Source organism: Electrophorus electricus, chromosome 10 (genome assembly GCF_013358815.1).
Source record: "Electrophorus electricus isolate fEleEle1 chromosome 10, fEleEle1.pri, whole genome shotgun sequence".
NCBI lineage: Eukaryota > Metazoa > Chordata > Actinopteri > Gymnotiformes > Gymnotidae > Electrophorus > Electrophorus electricus.
This window is the reverse complement of record NC_049544.1, coordinates 5,945,125-5,968,123: the sequence shown is the minus strand read 5'-3', so window position 1 is coordinate 5,968,123 and position 22,999 is coordinate 5,945,125. Positions and strand designations below refer to the sequence as shown.

General features: G+C 42.7%; 1 protein-coding gene across 1 annotated transcript in view; it reads right to left on the bottom strand.

Annotated features, from left to right (window-relative positions):
* npr1b (natriuretic peptide receptor 1b) overlaps positions 1-22,999 on the bottom strand; it is a 45,595-nt gene that overhangs the window by 22,459 nt on the left and 137 nt on the right. Inside the window, exons 2-8 of the mRNA XM_035531161.1 lie at positions 19,764-20,060; positions 19,463-19,601; positions 16,989-17,783; positions 8,404-8,591; positions 6,259-6,372; positions 1,009-1,143; position 915 (exon numbers count right to left, since the gene is read on the bottom strand). Coding sequence (XP_035387054.1) covers position 915; positions 1,009-1,143; positions 6,259-6,372; positions 8,404-8,591; positions 16,989-17,760 — 1,210 coding nt within the window. The 5' untranslated portion in view covers positions 17,761-17,783; positions 19,463-19,601; positions 19,764-20,060. The remainder of the gene's footprint in view (positions 1-914; positions 916-1,008; positions 1,144-6,258; positions 6,373-8,403; positions 8,592-16,988; positions 17,784-19,462; positions 19,602-19,763; positions 20,061-22,999) is intronic.

Below are 22,999 nucleotides of genomic sequence, written 5' to 3'. Positions count from 1 at the left end.
CCAGGGCTTAAAGATAGGCAGATGACCTGGACTGAACTGATTACAGTCCTGGTTATCTCCACTGGATATGCACCATGGGAACATGAGAGCACAACGCATACATGAATGAAACCACAATCTAGAATGGACCTCGGTATTAAAGTGGTCAAGAACTGTACAAGCAGCAGGCTTTAGAGTCTGAAGTGCTTCTCTTTCGAGAAGTGTAACTACTACTTCTGTTCTTCATCTTTGACACATTGGTGCTAGTCAGAAGCGTTTCCGCTACACACAAACACACGCGTGCATGAACACCCTCCACCCACACACAGTCTGGTGAAGGGGACCACCAACTACAGTTGCATACTGCTCTGTTTTATAACAGACTTCCCAATTTGAACGTTTGTTTTCCCTGGGTTTGCAGAATTCCAGAATAAATACACCTGTCTGCTTGCTGGAGTCCATTCCCCCGCAGGGAAGGGATCGGGGATTAAATCGGGCCCATCTCATTCTGAATGGCTTCTGCTTTATCGAGCCGTGGTGTTGGAGGTAGAGGTGATGCAGTGATATGTGAGCTGAGGGGGGTTTCATTGCACCTGTGTAGACACGTGCCTCCCTGACCACTCAATTATTCATTCAGGTCTGGAAGAGCAAACACAACACTGAACACGAGACTGAATCAATGGCTCAAGGGCAGGAAAGAAATCTATTCAAAGATTAAAGGAGTCTGCAGTCCTGCGCTCCATTGTCTGCTTTCATTTCCCTCTTACATTAAAATGAGTGGCTGACAGAAGTTGCGAGAAAGAGACTGAAACTAACGCCTTGCAGTTGTTCGCACATCTGTCATTTTGCAAGCAAAATCCTCTCAGCATTAGGGAAGCCCTTGATAGGACAGCTGAAGGAGAGGAAACACCATGTCATCTTTTCATAACCTTCACCCTATCAGCACAAATTTCTGTCTTACGAACAGGCAGTACATAGGCTGAAGTTGAGCAGCTTGCCCTTCTTCTCTCACGTTTTTTTAGAGCTCACCGTAGTAGTTCGGTTCCACATCCTCTTGGTGATGCTCTCTCTTGAGGGTTGGCCCTGGCTCTCCGCTAAGCTCTCATTCAGCGCGTGAACATACAGCATGAGGCCATCATAGAAGCCTCCGGGGATTATGTTCATCTGCAAATAAAGCACAAGGAATAAAGCAAATCACATCATAAAATGTGCAATAAATTTTAGCCAACATATTTGCTAATTATAAAAAATCTTGTTACTAAAAAGGTTATATAACAATGAAGGACCTACACTTTTGCTTCTGAATATATTCAGCCCTTATTTACTTAACAAATTTGCAAAATAGAAAAAAACAAACAAATTAGGGGCTGTCTGACAAAACCACTAGCTGATTGTAAAGGCAGAGTTGAATCTTAGTGAATTCGTTTTTTACTATACAACATAATTGTTAACAGTATGGTGGATAAAGAATTTGCGTGCATGAAATTCAACATTTAAATCTCTCATAGCCACACAGTTCTTGACCCTATTATTTCTTTTTCGCTTTTTGAGTACGTTATACAAAATCACTTGGTCTCCTTAAACAGGAGAAGAAACACGTGAACCTGAGAGCTTGCAGATTAAGGGAAAGTAAAATCAAGCATCCTCTGTTGGGGTAAGTGTTTAAAATGTCTGATTACAGCACTGTCCAAGATTCTTCTTAATCAGCTGGGAGATATATTGGCCAGAATCCAAACAAAACTCCCCCATTTTGCCCTTTGAAGTGCTGCAGAAATGAAACAGACTGTGCTGGGTTTCTGAAAGTGACATCAGGGCCACTGTGGTCTGGCTAAAGGTGAGCAGTGGGCTGTGGGAGACCTCACCATCACCTTCATTTTTTAGTTTAGTCATTTTTTAAACTTTAGTTGGTACTCGTACTTCTAACTAGTAGTCAACAGATATTGGGTTTTCAAAGGCTGACACTGATCATTTTTGGAGGGCAATGTGACGTGAATAGCCAATAATTCTATTATTAAACTTTATTTAAATAAAGGCCATTTTAGGAAGTAAGAATAGCCTAACATTAACATTATTAATTACTAGGTAATTAACTACAATGATGTAAACCTGACGATAACAAGGCAGCCTAAAATGAGGATATTGGTTCCGACACACTTGTGTCTGGAAAATAGCTTTCTACTTAATGTCAACAAGACCAATGAGCCAATACTAGACTTCAGGAAGCAGGAGAGGGAAAATGCATATTACTCTCAATGGGTATGCGGCAGGGAAGGCCAACATCTTAAAAGGCCGCACGTGGCCGCACGTGGACTGGACACACCCGATGTGTAGTGATGAAGGCACAGTGCCTCTTCTGTCTCAGAAAGCTAAGACGGTTTGGGATGAATCCTGTCTGGCTATATCACTGCCTGGGACGGTGATACTGCATTGCTCCCGACAGCAATGCGCTCAGGGTGGTGCAGACTGCCCAAATCTGCAGGGTCACACTCCCTTCCTTCCTGGAGTTATACACCAAGCACTGCTTGCTCCACCCACCGAGTCTCAGTCTGTTCTTACTGCTGCCATCTGGCAGACAGTAACGAATCATAAACTCCAGAACCAGCTGGTTCTGACTCTGCTTTTGTCCTCAGGGCATCAGCCTGCTTAATAGAGAGCAGTCAGAACTTAATGCACAGATATACAGGTTGCATGCACACAACATACCTAGAACTCACACGGGCAAGCTCACCTTGAACCCCATACAATCCCAGGTCACAGGAATATGGCCAGTAATATTGCCCCAGTGGAGGGGCAAGATCTACCCTTATATAATCACTGGCTCTCCCAGGAACCTCCACCACAAGCATAATATGCTGCATAATATGCTTCTATCTGATATATTACACTCTGACCAGGGGCGCCATCACTGTATCACGCTACGACCGGGGGCATAATAAAATATCGGCGTTTGGTTTTGGTGTGCCAGCCCCAGAATGTCAGTGGTCCCATCTGGCCACCCCTATGAAACATTTCTGAGGGCAGCATTGAATATGTCTGCAATATTAATTTGCCTTTCTGGAGGTTATCAGTTTGTCTGAGTGAAGTGTCTAATTTAATCTACTGTAGCAGATTTCATCTGTAGGATACCTTTTTCAAAGACTAGCCAGCGGGGTGGTGGTTAGATGAACTAGCCTTGTCTGTCTGCTGTAGACGTCTCTAAAATAGCACAGAAGAGAGGCATCGATAGAGAATTCAACACACAGTATGAGCGTCGACAGTGATGACTACACTCGTCATTACAGTCATTAAAATCATAAGCCAACTGGACTGTCTAGCAAAGTCACTCCGGCACTGCCAGGGTTTAGGTTGGCTTAGAAGAGAAATCTTCACTCCCTGACTGAGTCTCATCGTAATGTGCGTACATGATCACGTTAGCTAGCAAACACTGAGTGCTGTGTATGGATCTGCATGATTTGCTCACAAGTAGCGCACATCTCTGTCATATGTCGATAGCTGCAGAGCAGAGGAGCAGGCTAGCTGCAGCCTTGCACTGCGTTACTGAAATACTCAAAACAGGGTGTCAAACTCAACTACTAAAATAGCCCTCTTAAAATCCAGACTTTCAGTGAGAATGAAGATTTCTGCCGGAAAAGTACAGAAACTTAAATATTTTTTTTTATAACTGCTGATTTCCTAAGAGATTCATAGGTGATTCTTTGCTAGAGTTTTACCTGTTCAGGCAACAGATGCGCTGACCAACAAACCTATAAAGAATTCTTTGGTGTTCAAATAAAACAGTGGCAAATATTACTCTTTATATTTGGAGGGTTTTCCACAAATCGAGCTCAGGATAAGCATAGATTATACACCGCGAAGCTAACCTGCCATCCAGTAGATTCACTGGACACAAACCAGAGTCAATGTTCGGATCGCCAGCCGATTCTACAGCGCGAACATTCCTAAAACTGCTCCTACATGATTAAGTAGGTGTTGCGCCTCACATTATCGATTATAGAGAGTCATTAGACTCTTTAATCTCTTTGATGGCTGTCTTCATTGATCTTGCGTTTTCAGCCGAATGAATCTTTTGAACATCTTCACCATCGCATTTCACATACCAGACTACAGGTTCGTGGATTTGCCCCCAGTTTATCTACAAATGTAGTTACACTGTAGTACAAATGTACATTTTCCCTGTTTTTCTGACTTTAGAATTTACCCTCTCTAACCTTTAAAGTGTGATGAACATAACGCATGGGCCCATCCTTTTAGCCCATCGTATGTTGTTGTATTCAAAAAGTATGCTATTCAATTTACTTAGCAATGAATGTGAATAGAAATGTTTCCATACTGTTAAGGTGAAGGCAATGACAGGCCTTATTTCACAATATACTTGCCTTTCCCACAATCAATAATAGATAATAATAGTTATAATTTATAGGTATAATAATTAGCTATGTGATGATATATTGTAGGCTGCAACAAATTATGTTACTGTTATAGTCCCATGCTCCCTCTCATGTGATTTCCTTCTTAGAGGCAGAGTGTAGCACTGCCTGCTGTTTCTCATGATGCCACATCCTGACTCTGCTACAGTCTGGCCCTCTGCAGGAATACAGCCAGGACTGAGACAGAAACATAAACCAGGCAAGGTTCCAGTGCCTGAGTACACTCAGGGTCACCCCCGAGAAGGCATTCGACATTACTGTGGATTGTTTGGCATTACAGACCCTGCCGTACCACACAATAACCCTAAGGGAGAACCACAAATGTGGTAGAGATGATAAAGTCCATAAGAGCCACCACTGGCATATTAGTTCCCACTAAATGTTCAAAACTGTCACGATCCCCCTGCATGTATGTTTGAAAAGGGCATTAAAGACTAAGTTTTCCAGATTTTTCAAGTTTTCAAATTTGTTTCATGTCAGGAATATTTAATCTCCCTAAAAATTTTACCAATTTTGCAAAACATCTGTAAAAATCATACATGTCCCCAAATGTAAGTGTTATTAAGAAACATAATTGTGGCTCCTTTCTTAAATAATAACATTTTATATATATGCTGCGTTTCATGCAGTTACAACCTTGAATACGTGTAAATATATGTTATGTATCAATATAAGAAACTCAACATGATATGTAAAACCTGTGGAAAGTACCCTTCGTCCTGTAATCTATAGTGTGAAGCTCAACTATAAGACTACCAATATATGCATACCACTACAGAAAAGAAGTAGCCATGTGTAAAAAAATACATTTCAATGAATTATGCTTAAAAACATTCACTTTACATGTTGCTGTCATCGCTGTTTTATAACCCTTGGATTACATAGGCTATATTAAAAGTCAGAATCATCACAGTCAGTCTGGGGAGGGGCTGGGGTTATGGTGCCTTTCTCAAGGACATTACAGCCATGATTGCTGAGGGAAGAAAAGCCCTCATACGCCCCCACCCCAACCCCATTTGCCCCGTCCAGGGTATCAGACCAGTAACCTTTCAGTAAAGCTTGTTTCTGTGGGATATTATAAACCGCTATATGTAAATTTATTAACACAGCCAGTAAAATAAGCACATCTAAAGGCTGGATTATGATCAGCCTTTCCTCCTCGTGCCTCACTGAGACCTACTATATCTCACGGAGACACACTATATCTCACTGAGACCTACTATATCTCGTGTAAGACATGTAATAGTAGATATGTACAAGGCACTTTAATAATAATTAATTTAGTGATCTGTTTGCATTGCGAGTTGATGCTATGGCAGCAGTGAAATGAGGAAAGCACTGACCTGTAATAAAGAGCTCTATAATTTAATTATACTAAAAAATAAACAGGCTTCACCTCCTTGAACTTCTTGATGAAGGACCTCTGTCCCAAATGTGCAGTTTCTATGGAAACCTTACGTACTAGACCGCAGTTTTCACTACCTCTCTCCTCCTCTTAATTAAATTACACCTCAACATCAAAAACGTGATCAAATTCCATAATCAAAAATGGTCAGAATTCAAAACACACAGACACACACATGCAGCATTCCCATTGGCTATTGAGGAATTGAGATATTGCCTTTTGCACATAGTTGCACACATCAGTACTACTCAAAATTAGTTGAAGTTGTTGGAAAGGTCACACTTCGGTGTTTCAGCGCTATGAGTCATACTGTATTTGCACAGGGCTGCAGAAGCTAATACAATCTAATACAGATATTAATAGTGATGTCATAAGAGACACAAATGTGTGCGCACACACACACACACACACACACACACACACACACACACAGCTGATGTGTCTTACCAGGGAGTCCTCCACTGTGAAGTTGAACATCATCTTTGCGTCAGCTTTCAAATCACTGACGAAGTCTTTGTATTCTGGATTCTCTGGCTCTCTGTAGGTCAGAATCTTCACACTCTGGGAACAAAATGCCAGCTAATGAGGAGCAGATGAACACTGCTCATCTGCGCAGAGGGCACCAAATGCTGCCATTTACAGCTAAAATGACGCAGTCCATCCTGTTAAAAAACGAAGGCTGCCTTTGGAGTGGATTGAGGTGCTCATCTCTAGTGCATTTTTGGTTAGCAAAACTTCACTGGCACTCAGACACCTGTACAAACCCAGAAGGAATACAGTGAATGTTACCTTGTATGAAACTTTAAAAAATATATAACCCCAGAAACTGCACTGAGATCGGCCTCCAGCCATATCCACTTCTTTCATTCCAAGCAGATAAATCAGACCTCACACAGACCCCCCGTCACCCAGCAGCGAGCTTAAGGCTTCCGTCACTGCCGTATTAGCTATAGCTTTTCTTGTGAGGTTCATATAGCGATGAAGATGACCAAGCGGATGGAAGCCACGTTTACACCACTCCAGCTTGCGTCGGGAACACGCCGACTGAGCCGTGCCCATTGAAAGCCAGCAGAGCCGAGCGTGCTACAGTCCGAACGGAGAGAATTATTAGAAGTGGAAACTGGGCTTGCTGCATGTAGGCAGGCCAGACTCTTCTACAGTGTGTGCGGTTGCAGGAAGAGAAGTCTAAGAGACACAGGGGCTAGCAGTTGATTGATTACAAGTGTTAAGCCGACACACATCCCCATTAAGGCCTAGCCTTTTCATGTGATTGGAATGCATCTTAGCTGACCATAATTGGTTAGATTTCCTGCTACTTACATTACTTCTGCTGGTAGGAATGACACGCTTATATGGTACATTGTTGTTTTTGGTTTACAAGCTAGCCTATTTAGCAGCTTTGGCACTTTTAATTGCACACTCTGATACCATGTCCCTGAATGAGAATGGTTCCACTTAGGGTGGTCCCTCAATGATGTCGGGGACACTTCAAGACATATGACTCCCCTGAGCACCTCCAAATGTGGTTTCAGAAATTTGCCATGGTTCTCCAAGACACATATGACTGCATTTAGTCTTTTATCTAGCACTGATCACTTGCAGTCCAGTTACTCTAAACACATGTTAATTCCAGGTGTAAATTGGGTAAATGAAAGGCCAAAAATGTGCCGCTATGGGCAGCTGCCGGCACACACGCAGAGCACCAGGTGTAATGAGAGAGAGGAAGTCCTATTTGTCTGGATGCTGGTGTAATGTAATTATACAAAATATAATACAATCAAGCCTACAAAAATGAACAGTGAAAGGGTAATAGAAATGCCTGAATAAAATCACAATGCTTATTTAAAATAAAACTTGTATTTTTCATTGAAACCTCTTTGCTTCCAAGATGTGATGTACCTGACCATTTCAGACCAACCATAGAGTATAAAATCACACAACAAAAAACCCCCACCTCAAACCAAAACCTTAGAGACAGTAGGAAATTTTAGTTCAGCGGAATAAATTCCTTCAAAAGCCCAAAGTCTGATGTTTGATTCAAGCACAAAAGACATAAGTGTTCTGCTCTTTCAGGATATTTCTGGCTGTTCCTTTCTCTAGGGCTCTTGTGTTATTGCAGCGTTGATTGTCCACCAACTGTGTGTGCTTTATGGCCAATTCAATTCTAATCACAATCAGAGCTGCAGGTTATACCACGCTGCTCAACATGCTAACCGCTGTGCTTTTCTTCGTCCTGCTCCCTCCTGCCGCTATCACACTCAATCCTGCCGCTGACTCTCTTATTACTTTCTGTCTAATCTGCAGCTCCCTAAAAAAAGTTCCGAGTGGACGCGAAAGCTTTTTATCCCTGAAATAAATTCCGATTGGACGCGAACACATTTTACTGACGAGATTCCCTGCGGGATTTTTTCCACCCTCTGTTGGCTCTTCTGCTTAACCGCTGCTCTGTTTCATTCCACACAATCTTCAACCTCTCACTGTCCTGCTCGCTACCTCCCCATGAGCTCTGCATCTGCTGGAGTCTGTGGGAAGGCGGTTCATCAAGGCGGACGCGTGCTGCCCAAGCACCCAGTCTCCCTCATTCTTTCTTACCTGGAAGGCCTCTCTGGCGAAGGCGTCGTCAGCGTCTCCCCGTGCCCAGGGCTGGGCAGGCTGGGACGCCACCGTGTGTCCAAAAACATCAATGTAGATAAAGACAAACTCCTTCTGAGGGAGGCCCACCTTCCGGAAGTGCACCATGAACTGCCGGAATATATCAGGAGGACAGCACACAAATACCACTACCGAAAAAAGGAGACAAAGGGAAGAGATAGGAAGAAGAACAGTTGATTAAAATGAAAATGCAGAAGTGCACAGCAGGGAAAAGATTCCTGAGCCATCAGAGGTCATGTAAATCACAGTTCGGTATCCCTCAAAAATGTTGGCCCAAGCATTTCCCTATTTGAGTTATAGGTCCAAATATAGACGTTACACTTCTCCCATTAGCCCCAATTTCCTAGCACCATCTTGGTGATCAATAGTCCAATGAGATTACTCCACCATACAGCAAGAGTAAAGCATCAACCCGGCAGTATTCAACACAACAGTATTAGAGAAGAAATAAAGGCTTGTGTGTCTGTGTATGTGTGTGTGTCTAAAATCAAAACCAAGAGACTGTGATGGTCAGACAAACAAGCTCGTTGTAATGAGGCCCAGAATGCAGCTCGCCACGGCAACGTGGCTGGCCTCGTGGAGAAACAGAAGGCAGGGGCATTAGCATTATGTGAGGCATCTATTACCATTTCAGCAGTGGCCCACAAAAATGGCAGTGCAAATGTCTCTTTCTCTCTCTCTCTCTCTCTCTCTCACACACACACACACACAGCTGAGAGGGAGAAAGTGGGCATGTCTCCCCACACTATACTGTTCTGGCCTTCACAGTGACATTACAGGATCCATTTCAGTGTTATAACCCAGGTCGGCAAGTCTGCATTCATGCTTCATGCCATAAGTGGACAAAATCAAAAAGCAATAACAGCCTCTAATGTGCACAACCAATGAGTAAGTGAAATAGCGCTTGCATTAAAAACAGAGGGTGGGTGAAGACAGGAAAGGGAGATAAGGGGAGTGTGAGCGACGGCTTCTAAAACTCCATTAATGGTGACTGTATAAAGGAGAGAGTGGGCTCGCACTGGAGCTGCACTCAGAGTGCCGTGGGAGGGTCATGGTCATGTGCACAACGGGCAGGCTCGGCTTGGCTTGTTTGCCCCCATTTTATTCTTTGTCAGTACTCAGCTTATGAGGTTCTCCTCCCACAGTCAGTGAAGCTGTGTGAAGGTGAAGGCCAGAAACTGGATCACGAGGAGGATGAGAAGTGAACCTGAAGCAAGTCATGAACACACGAAGAAACAGAGATGAGGAGCACACACTCCACACCCTCACACACACGCTCGGAGAGGAAGACAGAAAAGCAGATACAGCTTGAAGTGCCAGCTGGGATTTTGCAGTTTCCTATACAACTAAATAGCATGTTTTCTTAAAGAGAATGTCGTATGCTGAACACACTCTCCATCCTCAGAAATGCTCCCAGGTGACCTCTCACTGAGGATCTGTACCTCTCTGTAATTTGATGGCTGTACGCCAGACTCCACAGATCACAGAGCCATTTTACTGTCTCCCAGATTAGTGTACTGTCTGTGTCCTTGGCTCTCACCCTGGTCTACTGTTTCAGCAGGCAGGAAAGGTGGCTGGGTGCATCTGTCCTGATACCCACAAGCTCACATCACTTAGCTCTGCTTCATTTGGCCACTTCCTGGATTTCCTGTGTTTGCTCATATACGTTTTGACACTGGGTACAGGGCAAAGACATTTACTACATGGATTATACCTTGTTTTGACATTTACTAGCATTGGAGTTTCTCCAAGTCCTTGTTAATTAAGCTGCTCACAGCATTGATCAGAGTATTACTATTGTGGCAAAGCCAAGCTGGAACCACAGAGTGAAGTTCTAAGTGAAGCTCATATTTCAGGATTGTCATACAAGAGAAGAGGAAGGGGCAGAAAAAGAAAGAAAGAGAATGTTCTCTTTTTTGGACAAGGCCACACAGTGCTCCCATCATGCCCATTATGATTCAAACAATAGCAATTGACAGGAAACCAGTGCGGCAGGAATGTCATCCTGACCCCCGGGACTTCCTGAACCAACAAACTTCAGTGATAATAAAGAAAACTCTCAGCATCCGCTGAACTGATTCATGACGAGCAGTCTTCATGTCTGTGCAAAACTAGGCCCACTATGTTGAAAACCTCAATTTCTCCAATATGCCTACAACAGCTTTTTGAAAATCGAGGTGTATTTGCATTTACAGCAGTGTGTGCATAGATATATGCTTGAATCCACTTATGATTTGTTCACCTCAGTTAATTGGAGAGAATTAGATATCCTAAGGCTGCAGTGATTACATTTTGAAAGTGATTTGCCTTAGTTTTCTAGGTACTTAATTTCAATAGACTTATACTGGACCTGGTGCACCAACCAAACATTTTCTAGGCCTCTATATAACCTTTGGCCATTTTTAAAAAATGCTCTTCTTGTGTTTACTCATGTCACTGGAAAGATCTTTACTCTATTATATTCCCTTAAAAGCAACATGCAAGATCCTAGCAGGGTGCAAAACAAGCTGAAACTCTTTCCCCTTAAGAAACATTCAGTCTGGAGACCGAGAACCCATCGAACTATACAGTGTCTCTCTGGCAATTCAAGCTGTTTCCCATCTAAAAAAAAAAAAAAAAGTAAGCTCTTTCCTCTCAATAAACAATCCATCAGCTGACACAACCTAGACACCATGAGCCCATACAAGTATAAAAACACTACCAACCCTAAAAGCACACGCAGCCAGGAGTGGACAAAGCTTTCAACAGGTGAATCAAAATGGTGAATCCGTGGAGGAAGCAGTCTGAGTCAGAGGGGAAACAGCAGTGTTACTTGGACCAGCAGCTGACATAGGGAGACAGACAGAGAGTGGGAAGGACAGAGAGAGAAATAAAGAAAGAATCAAGCTTTTGAAACAGTCCTGATCGGTAGGGAAGCTCACAGGTACCGGACATGTGGAGATAAACAGAAAACCCTGGAAGGCAGCCAAGCCTATCAGTTTGGATTTTTCACAAACCCTGACATCTCATTATTTAGAAGAAGCCCAGAGGGTGGATTTAACACATCCTTTAGCAGAACTAAGGTTTAGGAAGGAAATTGTGGCTCAAACCAGTTCAATACTGGCCAGAACTTAACACCTACACTCAGGGGAGCAAGCAGATCTTTCTACTTTTCACATGCTATCTTTGTCTCACACCTTGCCTCCTGCTATATGAAGCCAATGGGAATACTGTGTGTGTGTGTGTGTGTGTGTGTGTGTGTGTGTGTGTGTATGTGTGTGTGTGTGTGTGTGTGTGTGTGTGTGTGTGTATGTATGTGTGTGTGTGTGTGTGTGTGTGTATGTGTGTGTGTGTGTGTGTATGTGTGTGTGTGTGTGTGTGTGTGTGTGTGTGTGTGTCTGTCCATGTCCCCATGTGTGTCAGAGAGAGAGTGAGAGAGTGAGATTCTGAATTGCAAATATTGAATCTTCCCAAATAAGTGCAAATGAGAAAACCACTCCAATCAGAAACTCAACAACATTGATTCTTTCACAAATGCACAAACATGCACATATACAAACACCTCTCCACTCAGAAACCCAAAACCACCAAGCCTTTTACATATACACAAACATGCACGTATTGCTCTAATTTCCCTCCACTGTACTCTGGTAAGAAATTAAACAGAACAGAGGGCCTCTAGAATTCCTCCTCCAGCCAATTCCAAACTCCCCCAATAGGGGAGGGCCAAAAGGTCATATTGTACAACCAGCATACACCTACATTATGAAAGCACTAAAAGAACAGGATGTCACAAAAACAGTTGCTAATTACAACTGTGCTGACGTGGGATCAGATACAATATCTGCAATGCCCCTGGCTGCAATTAGAATCTAGGCTGAAAAAGCTTCTTCAGTGACATGCCAAACAGGATGGCAATCACGTATGGATGAACAAGCATTGTCGACACAATAACAACTAAATTAAGTTGATGTTTACTGTGAAAAATTGGAGCATTTCAAAATGTGTGAATGTAGCCACAATAAAACATGCTTACACATTTGTATAGAAATATTAGCATGCATTTCATAAATCTGTTGGGTCATTTATTTCGCAAATCTGTTGGCCGTTTATTTCGCCACCTTTGCTATGTTTAGGAGGTGGTGAAGTTGACCTGCTGAACACCTGCAGGAGTCATCACGCCACCTGACATCCCGTAACACCTATCCCGTAATGTCTCATCATATTTATTTTTCATTAACCTAGAGGCTTCTTTGTCTATTTCCAGATTCCGGGGATGCAGAGTAATTACTTGAGTAATGAAAACAGGGTTCCTCAAAATAATCAGTACATCCATATAGTAAAATGGCTCTTTAAAACAGTGAAACAGAAATGAACATTCTAAAGACAAAGAAGAAAACTGAAAAACAGTAAAAAGATTTGGTCAAATCTTGTGGTCATGTGTGTAAACAACAATTTTACATCATTATCTCCCTTCTGTAGGAGCTCCACTTCTGTCAGTATGGCAGCCGGTTCCTGGGAAGCGTTTGTTCCTCTACACTCGTCAACTCTCGTGCTGAGATTGTCCAGTCTCAGACATCAGTGGAAATGGAAATGAAAGGAGACTGAAGCAATTTCCGCTACTCGCTTTCATTCACCTACTTAATGGCAGAATCATCTAGCAAAGTGTCAGCACTGCGTCCAAAATTTGATACTCTGTATTCAAATCCTGTCCAAGTTTCAACCTCTGTTATGTTATATGTGATCAGCTCTGAAACTTCTATGGGGCTCCAGGGAGCCCTGCTCAGCCTTGTGTAAGTGGTGCACCCTTTAACTGGGCCATGTCATGTCATCCGTTACAAGCCTGAATTCCCTGCGCTCACAAACATGAACGTCCAGTTTGACAATTTACCTGCATTTCAACACTCCGTCTGAATTCAGCTTTTAAAAAAACGTGGAAAACACAGGCATTTAGTGGGCCACGTTAATCACTGTCCACTAAGTGAAGTGGCTGTGAAGCAGGTCTGTCTGCAGCACACGGCACCTGGGCAGATTCCTCACATCAGCACTGCTCCAGCAGCCGCGTGCATTTATGTGTAACATCCTTGGGTACTCATGCACATCTACCCATGCCTCTCCCTCAAGCTTCCATCAAGTAATGCCTGTGTGAGGACTATGGGAAATGACAACATGTTTTTCTTCTCTTTTAAGCATGCACAGTCTTCCCTAGTTATTGTTTAACTAGGGTAGGATGGGTGGGAGCAGACTGCAACGGAACGCTCCGTGCAGCGCACAGGCCTGCTTTGTTCGGGATGGGAGCACCCTTTGCCTCGATACCATGGTGATGGCAGGGACAGAGGTAACAAACATGCCGAGTGGCTTCTGTAGTGGCATAACTTCCAGGAAGATCACATCAAGGGACCTAGAGGGCCAGAAGGTCCTCTTAAGATACCCAACAATCAGGAAGGTTGCCTTCATTCCCTTTAGTGCCATACTGAATTTAATGAATAATTGATAGTGGAGTCATTCTCTCAAGACTCCCCAAAAAACTTTTGCAGAAGGAAAGGTTTTGAATTAATATACTAAAGGCTTAATAACTAGGTTCATCTGGGGATAATGTTTTGTCAGATTTTCTGTAATTATCATTTTTGTTTATGTATTTATAATAGTTTGGGATTTCTCCAGTCTTACTCATGGTATTTCTTGTCTATTTATTATAGTGTACTTCCTAGTTCAATAAATAATGTTGTAACCAGTTATATTTTTACCAATATAAGAGAAGAATTTTTCTCCAGCCAATGATCCTTGTGACCTGGTCAAACCTTATATACATGTTTATTAGCAAATTTTCCTACCCTGACAATGGCTATTGGTTGTCAGGTGTACGATGTGAAAGCTGAAGAAAAGCTTTACACCCTTTGTGAATGTGTGGGCCCATACTGCTTTGGACCTACACTGAACTGAACCCAAACACTACCACCCAAGAAGCAACTCCACATGGTTCCTTTTTTAAGCATTTTGGAACTCAAATTCATCCGGAACTGAAATTTTCAATGCTGATTAAATTAGCGCAGTTAAAAGCTTTAATGCATTTCAGAACTACAAAGGTGGAAACTGAAAAATGTGCGCGCGTCCCCCTGCTGAGTGCTGACCTAGAGAAGTAAGGACCTTCCTACAACTGGCACTGCTGTAACAGTACCCAGTCGATAATGACTGATGTGATCTGAAAATCGAGGAGATCAAGTCCGGGCAGAGCGGTGGGTCCTCACGAACAGAGCCGCTTTTAAGTGCGTGAGTGCCTAATGAGAGGTATTGATGCTGAAGCTCCTGCTGATTCCTGGCCATTAGTAGGCCTGATGAAAGGAGCTCCACTACAAACAAGCCAACACTGGGACAACTGCAACAGGGTGTGCCAATCAGAGGGCACTCTACGGGCTCTCTTAAAACACAGAGGGAATCCAGAAACATTAGAGTTTGCAAAAAGCATTAAAGGTGTGTGTACTTTGTTTTTTTTCCCCCACATCAGGCAGAAATCATGAAAACCTATGTTTTGTTGACATTTCACTGGTCTTTCTTTTGAAAACTAAAAGAGCCATAAAATTTCAGTTTGGTTGCTACAGGTAAGATTGGAGATGTCAATGTAGATGCAGGTTCAGCAATATTTACATACAGTAGTATAACAGTCACTGGAAATCCCATAAAAGAAATGAACAAATATATGGAGGTGAGAGGTAAGAAAATAGTAAAGTACAACATTTAATAACTCAATGTCGAAGCGATTTAAGTTTCTGTGACAGGACATTATATTCAAAGCCACAGCTCTTTACGGTGTAATATTCTAGACCCTGCTCAGCAGTAGAACAGAGCGTTCTGGAGAGACACTGTACAATACGTCCAAGCAGGAACGCTAGGTAACAGTGTCTTTAAGTGCTTCTGCTAATGCAAGTATGTTACATATTTATTGTGCCCAGGCGAGTGAGATGAAGAATGAGTGCCATTTTGAGAGGCACTTCCTGTCAACTGATGAGATCCTGGGGGGGGGGGGGGGCTCAGCAGGAGACTGCAAAACAAGTGTTTATCAAGCAGCCAGGAGCAACACACACATGTGCTTCAGCAAACTATTCCACATTAACCTGCACCCCGTCCTGATCACTCCCTGGGTCCCTCTCTTCCAGAGCTCTTTACTACCCTCCTCCATCACTGTCTTTAGTGGTGGAGGCTCTTCATATAAGTACTTTGTTCTGTTCAAGCATGTGCCGCGTGGCACCCATGAGGAGACAGGCAGACACAGACGCACACGTACATGCACATACAAAACCATGTTTTTAAGCTTTTAGAGATCCACCTGTCCTGATGTTTCATCACGTTTAAGTATTTTATTTATTTCAAGACATTATCATCTAACTTGGTTTAATCTCAGTGATGGACTTCAAAGAGGGAAATTACTTTGAAAGCATTACCTAAAAGCAACAGCTGAATTGCAGGTAACAGTCTTCACACACTTGTGACTAGTCTCATCTTTCATCTGATTCCGTTAAGTGGACCAGCTCAAAGTAGATTCCAAGGAAATTGCAATAAAGTGGGCAGATGATAAAGTCTGTTTTCACAGGAAATACCAAGAGATCTGATACAACGAGCTGAACTTCCTTAAACAGCGACACTTTTGACCTCTGTTAATAAATGTTGCTGTGTGGGCATTTTTATATCCCTTCGGGACCTTGGAGACAAGTTAAGGCACACACTGCAAACTAATCCTTATGAACATCATCTCACTGGGTTATAAAAACAATGTCAAAAGCAGTAGAAGTGACTGCCTATATAATAGAAATGAAATCAAGAATTGGAATGTATGCCATTATAGCCACTGCTAAATATTAGAGTTCATTTCTGCCTGTTAGTTTACCTCTCTGTGATTGGCTGAGAAAACCATAAAAAAGCCTTTTCTAGTTACACAAGCTCCAGTTTGGCAACTGCAATATTATTGAATACATTTCTACCTAGTTACTTCATGAATATGAATGGATGGTTTATACATACGAAATATAAAGGGGAATTAAAATGAACCACAACATTTAGTGTTGTTAGATTCACCACAGAGCACACTAGAAGTGTGTTGTAGGGTGACAAATGTTAACTTTGTATTCCTGCATCACACAACACAATACAATTCCTCAGCCTGGTTACAGATAACAGAACAGGAAGGAGTTTACCTTCAGTAAGGAATAGGAATGGCTAGTCAAACGGAGAGGTCCAGGAAACTGCTGCAATACAGATAACTTTGAGTCAAATGTTTGAAAAGCTATTATGACAAAAGAACACACGGTGTGTATGAACCAGATAAGGGACTGTAGACTGCAAATTACATAACAGCTGAGCCAAAATCTATTTCATCTGGAAGGATATGACCAAGTTCTAGTACAATTTGCACAATGATCTGTGGTTAAGACCTGGATTAAGCTTGATCTAGTTGTGGGAAACAGGCTCTGTGAGGTTCTGGGTGGCTGGAAAAGCGTGTGCAAACAAATCCACATGTCTGCTACTGTGGAAGAAGGTGCCATGCCACTCACCTCTGCCTTCCTCTTTTATCTTGTGCAGGTGCTCGGTGTAGTTGACAGGTCTGCTGTCCTCCTCGAACACAAACTCCGCGGTGGTGATATTGGCCTCATGCAGCTCTGTGTATAGGCCCTCGATGGCAAAGTAACAGACACGCTCACCCATCTTGCTGTCGCTAAACATCAGCAGGATGTGCCGGCTCCAGCCAAAGTGTTTACACACTTGCAGCGTGAACTCGCCCAATTTCTTGTGTGTGGGGCCCGTGTTGGTGATGGAGGTGTAGACCTCAGCACGAAGGAAGCCTACGGCGGGGGCCCCTGCTGTGATCATGGGGAGGCCCCAGTGGGTGGTGAAGAGCCCCACGGGTGAGGAAGTGTAGTCACAGCCTGGGCCAAGGAAGGCCCACGGCTCATGGGCGAACTTTAGGTCCACAGCCATGAGCGGGGCAATGGACTCGGAGCAGATGCCGTCGGCGTTCTCGCTGTTCTCGAAGACGTGACGCAGAGTGTAGCTGGGGAGGAGCGAGGGGTCGGCGTTGACGAGGGCTATGGCGCGGGCCAAGGCGGGCCCCACGCGCGGCCAGGCCCAGGGGTAGGATGTGTTGTGCTGGGGAAGGATTACGGCCAGTGTGATGTTCTGGTGCTTGGAGGCATGTTTGTGGGTCTCGATGGGGCGAAGGGACCTCGTGCGGGGGTGAACAGCAGGACAGCACAGCAGGAGAAGCAGGAGTACCAGAGAGGGTCTACCACCCCCTGGGCAGCCCAGCAGACTCATAGTACTACACATCACTGTCCCAACAGTCTGGAAAACTGTGCAGACACACACACACACACACACACAAAATCTCTACATCAGCACAGAGAGCAGTGAATCTCCATAGCTCTACATATCAGAAAAATAAATTGTGGGAAAAAGTTTTAAAAAAAAACAAAAGGTCAAAAATTCTAAACCTAATATGCAGTTTTATGTTTATGATGTCTCTGCAAAGCACCCATAGAAAGGAAAAATAAACTGCAATAGTCTTAAACCTAAGATTAACTTAATTTGTTGTTTGTTTTAATTTCTTTACTATCATGAAACAACAATATTCCAAAAAAAACAAAAAACAAAACAAAACAAAACAAACACCTAGGCAGATTTACTTTGCTTCTTCTCTGCATTGGAAATCTAGATTTGACTGCTATAAGCTGATGCAATTGTGTTCCTGTATAAGATAACCATACACTAGAGTTAATTTGTTTTGGGTATAAGGATGTCTTACAGCACACATCTACAGGTTAGAGCTATTAGTTAGATAAACCATCAGTCCCAAATATTAGTTAACTCACTTGATTTGAGTAAAACTGCAAGATTTCTGCATCATCCAAAACGCAACTATATATCTGAAGATGATACCAAACATTAAACCCAAACCAAAATATATTGTATATGCCACCTTATCATATCATATACTTTTTTGTGCTGCAAAATGTTTTGGGGTTGTTACCAATAATAATAGCTTTTATTGGTCACAAATATTCAGAACTCAGTTGACATTACTACCGTGTCAACTGACTTTGCTTTGCTATTGAAGCTGTACTCTGATAAGGATAAAGATAAAATAGACCTTTCTGTGTATAGTATAGTCTGTGTATTGTGCTAGTAATGTGCATTACTAGAACAAAACAAGGATAAAACTTTACATAACTTTTGCCAATATCAAAGACAAAAATATCTTCAGGAGGAAACTCACATTCTGAACTCTACCAGCTGTCAGGCCCTTTGAGGTACAATTCAAGTTGCTTTTGCAAAAAAAACCTAAGACTTCTCAGGGGGTAAACTAAACAGATAACAGAATAGCAACACATAAATTATATGAAAATAAGGTCTCTGCATCCTCATTCTTGGACTTCATTCCGATTTGAATTTGCTAACTCAATCAAATACGTCCTTCTAGATGTAGATTCTTAATGTCTAGCACTGTATGCAATGAATAATGTACTTTCAACAAGTATTTGAAATGATTCCTACCCAGTGTAGCAGGTGATAAACCAATACAATCAATATAGTACAGGTAGCTGCACTAATCCTTTTTGTAAATCTGCATATCTGGGTCAAAACCGAACTACATATAGCAATCACTTTTACAGATATACACCATTTCAAACCAAAAGATGCCAGAGAAATACAGAATACTAGTCAAACCACGATTTCCTGATGCACACATTTCACCAAGCACATGTGAGAATGTGCTAAGCAGAGGAATAATTCCTTATGCCTTTACCCTTTTTCACCAAAAACAAAAATTTATTTTTTTTCATGAAAATGTTCTTACTTACTTTTCCATCAGTGGGTCCAATCTAATTACAGGGTACTTACCACACACCCGCGCGGGCAGCTTAGATGAGGGTGTACGGAACACATTACAGCTGCTGATCAACTCAGACCAGCCTACCAGTCTAATGCTTTGTGCGCTTTCCCCACCGGCGATTTGCCCAAATCAGATTACCTTAAATAAAGCAGTGGGTTATCTCCATGTCGAGCTGTGATCTGTACAGCAAATAGGGGTGATTATGCCTCTCAGCTGCTGCTGTTGCTACAGCTGGTGGGAGAGAGAGAGCAAGAGAGAGAGAGAGAGAGAAAAAGGTCTGGTAGGGAGGGAGGGAGGGAGGGAGGAAGGGAGGAAGGGAGGGAGGATGAGCAAGTAAATTAGTAGAATCAGTAGGAGAGACGGCTCTAGGTCTATAGAAGTACACACAACCGCAAAGTGCAACGGCTGAGTAGAGAGAGTGAATATAGTGAGGCTTCACCTGTAACATTCCAACAGGCTGAGAACAGAGTGGAGCATGGATGTCTCACAGCGCAGCAGCCTGGCAGGTCTGGCATCTCTGTACCATCTCCAACTAGCCCGGATGTACCCTTCTATATTCCCACGGAGAGCAAATCACTGGACAAAAAGGCATACATCCGCAAAATGCAGACACACTGAAAGTTGGAAGAGTTTAATCTGTTGCTGATCACTGATCGTGGTCCTGAAGGAGTTATGCTGAAGGCACCATCTCTTAGGATCCAGAGGTTGAGGAGCAGCATGGATGTTTCGGCATCACCTGTTGTGGTAAAGAACCGGAAGAGCCTTTATGGTGGGTGGGCAGAGCACCTCAGGGAAGCCAGGCATGGCTAGTCCTGCCCGGGGTAAGGACACGCAGCCTCACATCCGACTGCAATGATGCTGTGACCTGCACTACGGTCCTTGCTGAACAGCAGCCAAGAGGCAGACTGAGCAGGGGATGGCCGATTGGTTGAGTAATGCTGTATGAGTGTGAGAATGTGTGCGTGCGTGCACTAAGCACTCTGTCTCTCTCTTTCCACTGGAGGAAAGGGTTAGTAAGGGAGACCGTCTAATGGCTTCTCTCTCCATCATTCCTTTCGAATAAACGCTTCAGAATATCAAATCTGTCCTCACCAATATTTCAATGATAATGTGAATAAAAGTAAGCAAATTAAATTAATACACTAGTAGATTGAGCTCTGTTAGACTGAGCTGTCTTTGGATATTTTCCAATTATAAAAGCAGACAGGTCTATGTAGTGTAAGTGTGTGTAAGAGAGCCAACAGATGCCAAGCCTTCTATCCTGTGTTTTGTTTCACACAAACACTTCCCATCCACATCCCTCCGCCATTACTCATTTGCTAGCAATGTCACATGCAGTTTACAAATCAATAAAGAAGGGCCTAGTGAGTCATAAAGCCATTAGTTTGTGAGAGGGGTTATAGTGGGGAGTAGAGAGCTCTCGGGTCAGAAGCGTGCTTTAAATCTCTCTGGCTGCTGAACCAGCTATGACCTGAGCTCATATCACTCCCTAGGGCCAGAGGAATCCTCCAAACCCAGATCCACTCCTCCCCGGAGCACGAGCCGGACCGCTCCTGACACAACCTGCGCTCTTGCATCCATTTAGGAGCACAGTCTTCTTCTCCTAAACTTCTACTAAATACTGCAAGTGAAAAACCTGCAAAACATCTTTTTAGGTTAGTGTAAAAACGCTTAATGTTTCACGTTCCAACTTGGCTGCAGGACAATGATGAAATAACTACAAGAAAACTGAAACCAACTCGATCTTACGTCTATGTATGGTCATTTTTATTAGCCCTGAAAAGCGGGACATGGCCAGGCAAATGGGGTTACCAAAACAGGATGCAACAAAATAGGACCTCACTCCCCTAGACTTTCAGTTTGCCTAGACTTCCTGTGTTTATCAATATGCACTTTAGTCCTCCAGTTATTCATTCAAAATAATTTAAAACGTCTACAGTTATACATCACAACAGGGGGGTGGTGCAAATCCACAACCATTCTTTTGCAGTAGGTGGAACAAATAAAAGCATTACAACTGTGTGTCCTGGTACAAGCTGTTCAACTGTTCCTGTTTACTCACCACCAGCATTCATTTTTCATAGTACATAAAATTAGCCAGAACCTTGATGCTCATAACAACAAGACAAACCTCCTGAGTGGGCAGCTCCAGCAGGGCTGTCTCCTGGGAGGTGCTGCACTGGACCATGTGTCAACACTGCCATGGAGCGATCAGTCCAAGCAGGCCTGGGTCTAGATGAGCATACTTATCTATGGGTCAGATTTTTTGTTGTTGTTGTTTTTGGTTTTTTTTGGGGTTTTTTGCTTTGTTTCAGAAAGGTTTTGAGAAGAAAAAAAAAGACCGAAGTAACAGAGCAAATTGTTCACTCCCTGGAAGAATATGTGGAAGTGTGTGTGTGCGTGTGAACGTGTGTAAGCGTGTGTCTGTACCTCTCTGCTGTTGTTGCATCTTCTCTCCACCTTCTCCGCAATTCAACAGTGACTAAGGGTGTGTGTGTGGGTGTCAGGTGGAACAGATAAGGGCAAATGTGAGTAAATGGAGTAGTGACTGATTCTGTAGCACTTTGTGGAAGCTACCCAGACAGCCAGCTTTCTGACTGACAGAAACCACAGGCTTCCTTGCATATCTCATAATGGTTTTCCGCAGACACAGCTGGGATACAAATGGAGCTTCTCACCCCTTAAATGTTTTTTTAGACACAGCTGACAATTACCAGTATACTAAAATGATTTCCACCAAAGACCAATGTGTTATGGAACTTGAAATATGCACTTACCCACCTTTTAAAATAAAAATGTGAGGATTCTAGTTTTAAAAACAATATGACAGCTTGTTAATTTATAGGCAAGTTTTAAACTATAGACTATTGCAGTCGGTTGTTGCATACAAAACTATGACAACATTTCTATACTTTGCATGCTAACACATTTTATGAAAATTCATAAAAATGTATTTAAAATGCAGACACTCTTTGCCATGTGCTTTTTCGACCAATAAAAATAAGGTTTCACACCATGGCACACACAGTAATACACAGTGACATGTAGGAGTCAATAAACTAACCACACACTTGACCGGAGCTGATGGAGTAAATCAAACGCCACTTCATGAGTGCCCTCTATATGCACTTCGTTTGAAGCCTCCCCACTGCTTTCACTTGGTTCAGCTACAATTGTATGTGTAGCATCACAAACAGGAGACTGAAGTCCATCCAGGAGTATATTACATGGGAACATGTTCACTGCAAATGTTAGATGGCTTTAAATAAAGATCTATAAGCTTGCAAATGGAATATCATTTTTGTACCTTAAAGAGTAAATAAATGTTTTTCATCTGCCATTTGAATCATGATTTCAAATCCTGATGGAATCAATTTTACTGCAAACTAAAGGGAAACTGAAGACAACCTAAACAGCAGGAAAACATCCGATCTGCCCAAGCAACTGTAAGCATTATTCAGGAACTCCAACTCCAGAAGGCTTAGAAATAAATTAGATGGGGGGGGTTTACAAATGATGGTGTGTACTACAGCAAAACAGAACAAAACACTGAACACACTACTCTGACGGTTGGATGACGCTTGACCACGAAGATGTTACATCAACCTTCCGCCCACAGCACTGTAAGCTCCAAAATCTCTCATTACAACAGTGTTAGAAACACAATATGAGGTT